The sequence below is a fragment of the Lygodium microphyllum genome, chromosome 11 (assembly GCF_053477565.2).
Source record: "Lygodium microphyllum isolate KBCC chromosome 11, Lygodium_microphyllum_v1.1.10, whole genome shotgun sequence".
NCBI classification, from domain to species: domain Eukaryota; kingdom Viridiplantae; phylum Streptophyta; class Polypodiopsida; order Schizaeales; family Lygodiaceae; genus Lygodium; species Lygodium microphyllum.
In genome coordinates this window covers 483,137-496,944 of record NC_141145.1, presented here as the reverse complement: position 1 = coordinate 496,944, position 13,808 = coordinate 483,137, and the positions used below count along the sequence as shown (strand labels likewise).

At 39.6% G+C, this 13,808-nt stretch overlaps 1 protein-coding gene across 6 annotated transcripts in view; it reads right to left on the bottom strand.

Moving 5' to 3' along the window:
• The window catches only part of MET18 (ARM repeat superfamily protein), a 172,247-nt gene that overhangs the window by 43,411 nt on the left and 115,028 nt on the right, over positions 1-13,808 (bottom strand). For 5 of the 6 annotated variants that reach the window (XM_087688778.1, XM_087688781.1, XM_087688780.1 and 2 more), the window contains 4 exons: positions 10,758-10,863; positions 8,702-9,513; positions 5,388-5,463; positions 5,114-5,225 (listed from right to left, as the gene is read on the bottom strand). In XM_087688778.1, the coding sequence (XP_087544904.1) occupies positions 5,114-5,225; positions 5,388-5,463; positions 8,702-9,513; positions 10,758-10,863 (1,106 nt within the window). The remainder of the gene's footprint in view (positions 1-5,113; positions 5,226-5,387; positions 5,464-8,701; positions 9,514-10,757; positions 10,864-13,808) is intronic. The other variant, XM_087688782.1, reaches the window with a different exon arrangement.

Below are 13,808 nucleotides of genomic sequence, written 5' to 3'. Positions count from 1 at the left end.
CGGCGTTTCGTGTAACTATGTCAGTGTCCTTAACCACACATTATGGCCCGATGAAGTGAACTTCAAAGCCACTAGTAGCAAAGATTGATACCAATAACAGGTTCTTTTAAATATCTGGTACATACAAAACATCCTTTAAGGTGACAACATCCCCATTCGTTACATTGCTAACAATTTTCTCAATGCTTTCAATTGTGTAAGTAGCATTGTTGGCACATGTGGCGATCTGCCCCCTACTAGCATCAACTAAAAAAATGAAAAGATGCCTAGATGAGGTGATGTGCTTATTAGCACCACTATCAAAATACCAATGTTGCTCACTATCCTTTATTCAAAGGCCTACATGATGTATAGTGGGTTCATATGAACAAGAAATTGCACAAGCAAACAAACTGAAAGTTTATGCAAAATGAGCTGCCTCATCCTTCCCATCACTAGGAGCACTAGATGTGGTAGCTATAACCTCTCTAGCCTTGCGCTTGCCACTCTTAGAGATCCCCTGGCTTGCAAGAATAGTTGCATCTCTCCATTTTCTGCTTCTCTTTTTCTTTGTGTGAAGAAGAGAATAATGATTTACCCTTTGCCCTTCTTATAGTTGAATGAAGAACCTAATGACTTCCCTTTGCCTCTATGATGAAAGGAGGCCAAGGCTTAATCATCCGAGGAAATAGAAAAGTGATTGAGAGGACTTTGCTCCTCCTACAGTTTGTGGTCAGCTCATCAAGAGAGTATTGATGTCCATTGTGGACAAAGAAGCTGTTGTCCCAACACTTGTGTGCGAAAAGATTGGCTTACAAAATAAAAAGGTGGTAGGAAAGAGCTTACAAAGGCAGGCAACAAGTTTCAACTTGGCCATGGAGCCTAATGCAAAGTGGGAGTGAGAGGGAGTGGACCTCGTAGGGGCTGACATGTGTCAAATCTGGATTCGGATTGTGTGATTTGGACAAAAATCCCCAAATTTTACGTGTAAATATCAGAGAAATTGCTGAATTTGCAAAATTTCGATGAAGGTCCACACAACAAAAGGTGAATGTAACAAAAGCCTGAAATTCTCTGATGGAAATCTCAGAAAATTTTTAAAAATTCCAAAAATTGGGCGACTCAATAGGAAACCCTCATATTTCTGTATGTTGTGTGCATGAAATTGAAAATTTCTTTGAAATTCAGGATGAGACAAAAAAAGGCGCACCAAAAGATGCACAAATTTTTTAAAAGCCCCAAACTCAAAAATCAAGGTTTTGCACTCTTAGGCTTTCTGAGTTATTCCTTGGGTACAACAGAAAATGGCAAGCAGGTCTGAGGAGATAGCAGATAGGGTTGCGAGAGGTTGCATGCAACCTGCACAGAGAGAGGGGGAGAGATCAAAGCAAGGAGTGAGAGGTTGTGTGTAGCCTCTGCACACTTACAAGATGGTGGACTACATAACAGGCAATTGCTGAAGATGTTGTGTCTAAGATGGCTAGAGCCTAGAGTGATGGCACCTGCAGACAGCAATGCCGCAAGGGACTTCAGATGTCTCAATTGGCAATGGAACCAATGCAGCAGTGGTGGCAGGACCAGCAACACAATGGCTCTTATACCACTGTTGCAGCTCAATGGACATGAAGTGGAGAGAGAGAGAGAGAGAGAGAGAGAGAGAGTAGACACACAAAATCATGGAACGATACCTTCACAACACGGAATCACAAGAATGAAAGTACAAGGTACAACCCTAAGGTCATACAGACCTACACACTGAAGTATGTTCACATGAGGAAAGAATCCCTCCAACCCAAGAGGATAAAAAGTGCCCCTAGACAAGGTGCGTTTATACCAAAACGACTCATACAAAAAAACAAGGTGTATTTAACATCGGTGAAGAAGACATCTCATCTTGGCTGGTCATATAAGATGTTAGCTACTTGCTCATGGGCACCAACACACACCAAGTCAATCTTAGTTGCGAGGACTTTCTCCTATATGTAATGATAGTGCACCTCAAGGTGCTTAATCCTTGCATGAAACTCAAGATTATTCACCAATTGTATGCCACCCATGTTGTCACAATACAATGTGATAGCCTCGGCACATTGTGCCCCAAATCATAAAGTGGCTTAGAAAGCCAAGGTACCTCATATACACCATCACTACCCTCTTAGACTACCTCTATGCTAAACAAAGTAATTCTTGGTGGCTTCTTAAAGCTCCAACTTGCAATACCACTTCCAAAGCTGAAAACATAGCCACTAGTAGATCTCGTATCATTTGAACATCCTGCCTAAGCTTTTTCAACTCACATATATAATTTAGAAAATCTAGATACATCTAATCCTCTGTTGTTCCATGTACACCTCCTCTTGCAACTCTCCATTCAAAAACACATTTGCAACAAGGCTCAAAGTCTCCTCATGGCCTATACCATACATCTAAGCAAATCACTTAGCAACTGCTCTTGCCTTGCACCTATTTATTGAACAATCTACATTACATTTGACCATGTATACCATTTGTATCCAATAAGCTTCTTTGATGTATCTTTTACAACATGTTGTTTCCACACACTTGGTTTTCAAAGTAGGTACTCCAAACTCTTCATCCAACCTTCCTTCAAAGATTAAATGTCTTGTACTTACATTGAAATGTGGCATGGGCTGATCAATTTTTCTTTTTCTTTGGTTTGTTTTATCCCACTTTCAACACTTCTAACCAACACATTTGGTGAACCATTGGTTGACCTCAATCTACCCAACCTGGGTTTACTTTTATAGGACCATGAGAACATTGTCCGGGCCCATTTAGTGTCCATAATACGGGTTGCACTTCGTTTGCAACAAAACCATCTTCTACATCAACAATCACAATTTTCTTTTTGTCATACCAACTAATCTCATCAAAATCATCTATCCTCACTCTCATCGCACATGTAGAAGAGTCAAAACACTGATATCCTTTCTACTCAAAGATAGTCAATGAAGAACGTAGCCATCTCTACAAAAGATTGTGAGATATCTCAAGCTCGACATCGGATTTGACATCATCAATGTCCACACATGTCGAGCTTGCCATCTCAACACAAGCTAAATTGCAAAAACACAACAATGCATTGAAGGAGATTCAAGGAAAGCAAGAGCAAGAGTTTCAACACCAGCTTGAGAAGCCCAACTTGGCACTTGTGGATCTCCAAAACTAGATTAAAGAGTGACACTACGCTCAAAGACCTCCAAGAGAAATAGATACATGAGCTTTAGAATCAACTAAAGGAGAACAACACAACTTTTAGAAAGCTTCAGGATTAGCTTAAAGAATAGGATACCACCATGAGTAAGCCTTGAACACTTATTGATTCACGTGTTTCTCCTATTTCTGCAATTGCTACCTCTCACATAGGCAATACATCTCTCGCTCTCACTAATTTATCCGTCTTTCTCTCAAATCCCATGAAAGCAAGAACATACAAATTGAAGAGGTTGCAAGATATTACAACTATAATGGATTGACTCAAACCTAACAAAATCCACATCCTACATGCCGAGGAAGAGATCATTTACTCTAGATACCCTTGGTGAGACAATTAGAACCCAAGGAAAAGCTTGAAGGACCAAAAAAGAGTGGCTAACCTAAACATCCTCATGTTGGGCCTCTCTCTGTGGCCCAAACTATTCCCCCCCAAGCAGCAAGCAGTCTTTACTATGCCATGCTAAACCATCCTGAGGGCTCTCCTTCATACCTCCTGAGCTCTACAACAATCCCATAAACAGTGCCTTTGAGTCTCCTCTAGCTCTCCACATCTCACACATGACACTCAGTCCCTACCATAACCAAGCCATGCCAAACTCTTGTGAGCAACTAGCCATAGAAATTTAAAAAATCTTCCTAGGCCTAAAACTGTCATCCAAGCATCTCCAAAAGTCTAACAAGAAGGGATCTGAGATTCCTTGTCTCCGCCAATGAGGAGCGGCTGTTAGCACTGATCTGATCCTACTCACTATCCTTGTCACATCTCCAAAAGTCTAACAAGAAGGGATCTGAGATTCCTTTTCTCCACCAATGAGGAGCAGCTGTTGGCACTGCTCTCATCCTACTCACTATCTTTTGAACAGGGATCTAAAGAAGGCTATGTTGAATGGTCTAATGAAGGCTTGTACTTGTTCTGCTGCACATCTTCCCTGTTCTCCACCACTTCCATGCATGCTCTCCTCCTCAATGATCATCACAGAAACTGGATCTTCAAAATCTGGCAATGTTTCATGTACATAAATAGAAGTAGCAAAACTATTCCAATTCTTACCATTGAACACTATAAAAACGAAATCATCAGTTTCAATGCATGCACCAATAGAGCCCAATGTGTTTGCCATCTCCTTGATTTTCAGCACATAGTCATTTACTATAAATTGCTTTTCTTTATCAGCAGTTTCACCTTTCAAGGTTAGCGAAATGTGTTTCTTGGTTTCTCTGATAACTATAAAAGATTCCAAGGATACAGAACAGGAAATGACAAGTCTAGTACAAGGGCTGCTTGAATGGCTGTTCACCCAGTCTATAATGCCAAACCATAAAGCATTACTACATCGAGCTAGAGGTTGTCCAAACAATAGCATAGATTATGTAAAATTTGAAGAAGGGGGTACAGGGGGATATGTTGCACATTCCTGTGCTAATCATGATGTTAGTTGGTGTTAAGGTGATCAACTTAGGGCTATGGCACTTCAGCCAGCAATAGAACAGGAGGTGCCATAGTGACATAAGTAAGGTGATTGGTACATGTGACTAGTTGTGCAATCAAGGATAAGAATTGCTACGAGCCTAGTGTCCTTCTGAGTGTGAAATGCCCTCCCTTGAGTGCACAATCACACTTTCATGGTGTCAACAGTTCCATTTCAAGGTTTAAAACGTACTTGAATGTATCTCCCTTCAACTCTACCTACTATGTCTCTGACCTGTTCAGCAGCTCTCAGTGTCTCTGACCTCTAAAGTGAGATTGAAAGCTTCATCTTTGTTAGGGTTTCCAAGCTACTACAAGAAACAAGGTTATGATTCTACTTCTCTATTTTATCTGCTTAATTTTGTTAATTCATTTAACTTAACCACGAGTTGATTGCAACTCAGTAGCTCCTGATCCTTCTGAACTTACCATTCTTATCGACCAGCATTGCTGAGAGAGCCAATAATGTAGAAAGAAGCACATCCGCATTACTTTGATCATTAGAAAGGGATGATAAACTATCTAATACCAATGGTAGAACCTGCCACAATGTTCCAATGGAATAGGTACATTAACATGAAAGCCATCACCAAATGTGATTATGCTCTAAACCTCTGAACTCCTGCCTCAAGAAAAGCATGATTATCAAACTGCAATAATACAAGGGTCTAAATTATCGATCAAGGTACAAAGAGTTACTTACTCTGCTAGCTTCTGTTACAATGACACTTGTTGGGATCAATGACACCAAGTTTCCAAATGAGCGGAGCAGCATAATCCTGAATTGAAACGTGGGTTCAGCATATAACATGAGGCAATTGTAAGTCAGATAATAATAGAGATCCCTTTCTGAGTTTCATAAAATGAGAATTGAAGTACAAAAGTTGAAACCTTCCACAGAAATACAGCCGCTGAAGGAATCATTCAAGATTTAAGATTTAAAGGTCTTCTTAGAACCTTTGTCCTTTTAACTGTGAAAGGAGGAGGAGGAAGTGTTGGTTTCAGCTAAAAGTCACCAAAGATTAACCCGGGTAACCAGGTATTGGCTTCCAACCTACTCGCCATACCCCCTACACTTCTGATTGTCAAAGACCATTTTTCCCTTCTTGTATGCTCACTCCTTATTTTTCCCCATGACAAACTATGGTGCATGCTGATTCCCCTTTTTACTGCTCCAAATCAACTATAAGTCATGCACCTCCTTCCACAACTACACCCTGACTGCTCCTTCCACCCTTACCATACTTTGGTATTGATGTGTGTGAACACACTTAGGACCGTCACGGCACTTTTTCACCTCTCTAGGACGGTTTTTCCTCTAGGCCCTGTATAAATGTCGATTCACCCTAGGGCAAACTAAATATCGTCCATCCTCAAGATTGATACTTCTCAATACACTATATTGTGTGCTCTCAAGCTGTTGCTTCTTCTCCAAGCTATGTGTGCATTCATGCAATCCTAAATCCAACATTTGGTATCAAAGGGCTTCGACCTCTTGGGTGAAGCTGTCAAAACCCCATGCTTCATCTCCTCGAATTGGGACAAGATTTGACGAGCATTTAAGTCAACTAAAAATGTGGGAGAGCCCCTAGAGCTTGGTGTTGTTAGATGTTTTATTTGGGTTCATTTCAGGCTCTATTTGCACTACTACCTACACTACGCAAGCCATTTCCATCTTTTGTGTAGAATTTGTGAAGTGTTCATTTCTAAACGTAAGACCTTTTGCAGTCTACTTTGTTTTGTGCTATTTTGCAAACGGTTATATGCAAATTTTCCTCTATACAACCAACTTTTGCATCAAGTGCAATTAATGCTCATGGTTACCAGCAATAATGCCTTAAAGATGGTGGTTGAGGACAAGTTGAATGGAACCAACCATCCACAATGAGCTTACACGATGTGTCGTGCATTGATTGCAAAAGGATTGTGAAACATTGTGCAAGGAATAGATGTATATCGTGTTGTCTCTAGTGCGAGCACTCAAATCTGGTTCCAGCATTCAGTTCAGCTAAAATGTCTCAGATTTATGACTTATCCAGGATCTGATATCATTCAAGCAAGGGAAATCACAGCATGTTGATGATGCTTTCGATGGACAGCTAGTGAATCAACATCTGCATCTTAATGTTTCTAAATCTCATCAAAGAAGGCTGAAGATGAAAAGGATGTACTATTCACGGCAAAACTGGTCAGTGCAATGATAGGTTTGCTCAGCTTTCTAATCAGTTGGGACCTTTGCTCAGCTTTTGAAGAGTGCCAAATTCGCTGAATTGTTGGATCCTTCCTTGAAGACAGGATTCCAAGAAAGAGTGAAAGTTCACATGCCAAAGAACCTAGTATGGTTCAAGAACAACCCATAGGTCCTATGTTGACCAATGGACAGCCATCTGTTATGCCCACTATGTAAGGGTGTTGCTTTGCCAATTTCCACTCCGGTGGGAGGTGCCGATTTCAATGCAAAAAGTAATAATTTGAATCAAGGGAATCAAGTTATGCCGATTCCATTTGTATCTAGGGTCTTTTGGGGGATGGTTCAACGTTTTGGGCTATGCAAGCCAAAGAACCAACTAAGCAAGGCTTGCTAGGTACCACGATGCACAAATGTAATGTGGTAATAATGTTGCTAAGAAGCCAAGTTATCAAGGTAGAATGCATGTTAAAACAAGCAAGGAAATGCAGATTTGATAGATGTGCAAGTGAATGAGGCCAGTTTAGTGGATTAAACACGTGTTCATAATGTCACATTACGCATCCTTCAGTTTGAGGAGGTTCTTAATGTGAAGTTTGCTGATGACATAGCACTCTATCTAGACAGGGATGAAAGTAACTTTAGGGCATTTGTAATGTCCACAAAGATATTTTGCGAACAAGCAACTATGTTAATTAACTGGCACAAGTCCTATGGTTTTTGAATATGCGACAATTGTTGACCTAAGTGTGAAGTAATGGTGCGATTAATTGGTAGAGTAAAAAAGATAATGCAAGAATTAAGTGATGCCCAATAACTCAATCTACTAACAATTTAAATGCCTAGGGAGCCCAAATCATGCATAAAAAGGAATCAACACATAGCCGTAGTTGTCAAGTATGAAAGGTATGATACAATAAAATATGGTACTAAATGGTACCTAATGATTTTATAAGATACGGTATGATATTAGTACGAAAAAAATTTAACTTGATTTTTTAAAAAAGTATAAATCATTAAATGATAGAACACATGTTTAAAGTGAAAATAGCAATGTCATTACAAAATAAGATGAATACATGAGGGTGGCCCTTGCGGTCGCATGTGCTACATGCACATGTGATACAACTAGAGTCTAGTACATATAAGGATCATAGTGGATACAATGATAGTAGATACAAAAAGAGAGAGGCCTATGATGAGGCATCACTATCGTCATCATCATCATTATCAAAACCATCTGAGTGCTCATCAATAGAATCTAAAGATGTTCGGCATAGTCTTTTGTCTTAGGATCCACATTGTGATTCAAGATTATGGAAAACCATCTTGGGAGAATAAAAAAGCAAATTATTTTGTGCCCAGGAAATAATGTGATTCAACAAAAATCATCAATGTAAGCTCTGAAAGTGGCAGGTAGAGCATGTGAAAAGACTTTCTTAATAAGATTGCTCTTCAAAAAAGTTCTTTAAAAGCTTTTATGTTGATGGACAATCAAATTTGAGTTTAGCAAAAAATGGTAAATGGTCACTAAATAAATTGCAGCTGGTGCAGACATAGGAAGTAGTTTGAAAGACAGTAGTTTGAAACAAAGAAGTTTGAAAGAGAGAGCTTTGTTTTCTGTATTAATCAGCTGCAGTATAAGGCATTAAAGGCAAGGGACTACATTTTTTCACTGCATTCAAAGAGCATCCTAGTGTGACTTTTTAAAAACTTGTAGTGCAAAGAATCCTCTCTCCACCTTGAATGGGAGTCCTGGACACCAAATTCAGCAATTGAAAAGAATATGAGAATCAGAACAAGCAATGTAGCAATGAGAAATGTCGTACCTTGACTTTGGGGACCCTTCCTTTATGGCAAGAATAAGTGGAGGTAGCATGCTGCTGAAGAACCTCTGCTTGTAAACAGGCTTGATAAAAGCATAGTGCTCTGCATTCATAGATGTTTCAACATCCTTCAACACCAAAGCTAGACCACCTTCAGCTGCAGAACATATGGAAGATGCATCTTGCCCATCTGGCCATAGAGCTTTCAGCAAAGTGTCACATTTGTCAGTCTTGAAAGGATCATTAGAATGGAGAAGTCCCAGCATTAACGTAGCAATGTCAGAAACTGCTGAGTGTCCTCTCATGGCTAATCCTTTACCAATCCATGCAAGTAACCAAATGCATCTCAATTTCACCTCCATCGGTAGTACATGATTGGTGCATTTTTCATCTTCTCTTTCCAACTGCTTGGAGCATGTTCCTTCAGATAACCATTCACCATTCATAACAATGTCAACAGCTGATGCAAATGACAGAAGAGAATCATTGGCGCATTCATTATACTCTGGCCACTTATTAAGCATTGAGCCCACAGCCTGTGCTGCCACATCACTAATGCATGGACAATAGGCAGAAGCTGTAAGAAGCTTATGTAACACATCGCTTGTATAAACAGTGTGGATGGAACGGCGGAGCGCAATCACTAAAGAACCAAAAATTCCCAGTACCCATGCACCTTGCAAACTAGTAAAGGTTGACGTAGAAAGAGATGTACAGTCTACAACTGCAAATGTTTCAAACAACAAGATCCTTTGGGATGGTTCATTACACTTAGAACTGGCAAGTCGCACAACATCTATAACAGCATCAAGCACCTGCAAAGAAAAGAGAAGCATGATTGACGGCACCAGTGTAATATAACACATTCACTAGCAACTCATGTCTCCATGAGGGGAGAAGTATTTCATCAGGTGAAGAAGACAAGCAAAACCATAGAAAAGCCTTGGCTTTGCTAGAGTACTCTCTTCTTTAGTATAGGATCTGAAAGTGACATAAGCTGCACTTCCACCACTTTTTGAATCCATGCTCCAAATTCTGCATGGTGACACTAACAATGACAGTAACTGAAAGTCTCAACCCTGAAGAGTGCGTAACAAAAGAGCTCAGAAATAGTAAAAATGCCATACTAGGACACTCATGGTTCTTCATGTTATCAAGAAAAAATACAAAATTCAATCATTCTGGATGGAGAAAACAGTGAAGAAAGTTATAGTCTTGTCAGATGGCCACCATCAAGGAACAAGATTGAATTGAAACAAAACGCATGCTGTGAAAATGTTTTCACAACCTGAAAGAGGAAACCCGTTCTTTTAAGGTTAAGATCCAAAATGAGATTTCCAATCCTTTGATGAAGTGGAAAATCTTGGCAACTATCATAACTTCTTTTCCAAGACTGGCCACTTGCTGCTGATGCGGCACAATTTACCCAGGAGAGTATAATTTGGGAGGCAAACTAGCTTGTACAATTTTAAAATTTACTCCAATCTAAAAATGCAGTTTGTTCCACAGTAACTGCACTGCATGCCAAATCTCTATGTATGCTTACTCCTATCATCCTGCATTTTTGGTAGTGACTTGTCAATTGAACTTGCAAAGGGTTATAACAGGAGACAACCAACACTATAGTCTGCGGGCCCTGGCACCTCAAATCTCTCATTGAAGGATATGAAATTCATAAAAAAGGTTCCATTTCAAGGTTATAAAAACCACACTCATTATCCTTTAACAAATAGTGACGGTGTCACAATGACTAAGCAACCACCATGATTCTGCATCTATTCCAAGAACAAAGCAACCACACGAATTAAAGATCCTGAATATTTATGTTCCCAGACAATCAGCTTTGTTTTTAATGTTTTACTCTTCCAGCTCCCAATAATATCAATGTGGTTGTCATAGGAAACTGGCATCACATATTCAGCAATCAGTGTATTTATTCAAGGAAAACATTTGAAGGTTGATGTTACCAGCATATGACCTTGTTTAGTATTTTCTTGTTTGAAACATTAAGTATACCACCATCCTTATGAACATCAAAAAGGCAACAACAAAAACTCACCTGATAAGCACCTTGATCCTCCAAACCACATAGCATTTCTTTGATGTTCCATATACTCAAAGCTAGCCGCAACATCCACTCACTTTCTGATTCCATAGTCTTCACACTGTTAACATAACAAAAACATCACCAGCTCTGCTGTGGGAAGTGAATAGACATTCCTTGCTCTCTCACAAATTCACATTTACATAAGAGATCTGAGATGCAGATCAGTCCTCCAGTTCCAATCTCAACACAAGTATGCAAAAGGCTTGACTGTTCTTATCAGCCAAACTCGCATAGTATGTCACTAGCTGGAACATCAACAGTAATTTTGGGACACAACCCCCCCCCCCCCCCAAAAAAACACCAAAAAAGAGTTCATCAGACATCAATTAGCACAGACTTACATCTTAGCTCCAGTCACACATAGAAACCTTCTATAAGCAAATATTTTAAGTTAGCAATCAATTCTAGAAAATATGGCTCATGAGATAGAGATTGTTTATGCATGTGCCTCTGTTTGGAAGTATGCAATACGGATTACCCAACCAACAGGCTCATCAATATCCTGATTGAATTTGAGAACAGAAGGTTTCTTACAAGGACCCAATTCAACTCTCTTGATTGTGTCTGTTTTTCTAAGGATTAAAAAAAACTTTAAAACGTCTGCATGTCTCATATACTGTTATTTTCAGCCAATTGCAGATTCAGGTTTGAGCATATCATGCTACTAATTCAACCAATCAAACCAGAATGTTTCAGCAGTGAATGTTTCACATTCCAAGGTTAACAATGGTAGGACTTTAAATAATATGTGGGCCAGGGTTCTCATGTCTGATTAGTAATGTCCAATGTTAGTACCATTCCAATCGAACTAAAAAATTTTGGACATATGTTCCATGCTATGTCTGATGCAAAAGTCTTAGACACATAATTTCAACACCTATACTTAATGTTGAAACCTAAAGCAATACACTTTAAACACTTAAGAGTCTTTACTTCAAACATTTGGGGCTTGAGTAAGAGAGAGCTTGGGAGAAGAGAGCTCGAATGTTAAGGGAAAAGACTTTGAGAGCTTGAGGTAGAGAAAGCACTTTACTCTTCAGGGCTTGAGGACTAACTAGTACATTGTTAAATAATGTGGGTGTATGTGTGAGAGAGAGCGAGCTAGGAAGAAAGAAAGAAAGATGTATTTACATCACCAAGAAGCCAGAATGGCCTATGAAACAAAGAAATGAGTACATCTGACCATGTTGTCTGGACTCGAGAACAACAAGATAAATGAAAATTGATGAAATATGCTTATGTGTGCAATCCTAACACCTACAATTATAAGTGACCATCGTGTACAAAATAATCTCTCAATGATCCTTCAGCTAACTTATAGGATCCCACCCTACTCAATAGGGCTCTCTAGAAACATTGTACTCTCCTTGAAGCAAGAATCTCTGTCACCATGGGCTGTTCCAAGACAACAAGTCCACTAGGAGGAGATACCCGTCCATGATGGCGACCGATGATGGCTCGAATCTGCCAAAGGTAGGCATATTGAGCATGGCAACGAGGTGTTGGGCACTATGCTCTACGGAGTGTGGCTGCATGGTCTATTGTGACCCTTCTAACTCGTGGATGGTCTGGCGGTGCCACTATAGTGGCAGCATCGACTAAACTAGCACTCGAGCTAGAGCTGAAAAAGTTTGCGAGGACCTACTGGGTCATTGGCTCTGCCCCTCCTTTCATCTTGCTCCTTATAAGCCTCTCTCTGTGTGTCTAACACTCCAATAAGAATAGTCAAAAGCATCTCTTATCCTCATACTCTATCAACCTACGAAGAGGCATAAACCCTTCTCACAAAAGACAATGGAATCTCCATCTAATCTCATAATTTCACAAGGACATGAAATTTTATTGCTTTGCGTAGCATTTCATTAAAAGTTAATCAAATGTGCTGATGTGACTTGCACATGTGAGGTGCAAGCTAATTGCTTCACAATGTGGGACCCACGACCAAGATATCAATCGATGCCAAACGCAAAAGTTGTAATAAGTTATGCTTGATAGGTACCAAGTGGTACCCAGTGTCAAATTTGGGCCTAGACCAATTTATTGGCCACTAATGTCAGTGGCGACATTCAAGACTAGAAATTAATTAATGTTAGTCTAAGGATCAATAACTACTCAGGGATACTTGGAAGATAAATTAGCCTAGACAATTTAATTATATGATGGTGAAATTATCCTTTTGGGCACTAGAATAATTATTAAATTAAGTTGCAAAAATAATATTTTGAAAATTAGTTTAATCAGTCGGATAATGCTGAAAAATGGGATTAGAAGGCTGCCTCTTGGCAAAACTTGTTGCTACTAATGTGATTTGTAACCACCAAGCTCTATTCCTACAGCAAGTGTGACAATAGCCCAAGGTCCTGCAGGTACAGGTGGCAGCATAAGGGGCAGCAGTCTTTCTAGTGGTGCTAAGCTGCAGGTGACAGCTTTACGGCTGTTTGAGCAAGGCAGTAGCAATTTTTCAATATTTCTCACGATCAAACTCTGAATTTTCTCTCACTATAGCATTTTCTCTACTCCCCTAGCCATCTCTCAAGTTATCTTTGCAAAATCCAACCATTTGAGGGATCAGAGGTGGAGATTTTGCTTGATCTCTACTTACAACCCTAATTTTTAGGCAAAATTCGTTTGAGGCTTGCTCGTTAGTTTTGACAGCAAGTGGCACTTGAATTAACAAAGGCAATGAGAAGATCTCAGTTGTACTCCATCCATTTACAATGAAAGTTAAAGAACAAGGGACACCACTTTTGGGGCCAACATGCTAACTATTGTCCAAGATTAAAGTGGTAAAGTGTGCATTTGAATTTATGTTAATTAATTACTTGTTGTAATTAGTGTAAAATCAAGATATTTACCACCCTCTCTAAGAAGGAAGGCTTGTTTCATGGTTCCATTGCCAGAATACCATCAATTCCCTTGTATAGGTGGGTCTGAGGCACCTGATTGTAGGTCAAAAGCTTTGCTCTAGTGCTGAAATTGTATTCAGTTCAGCATTACAGTGAA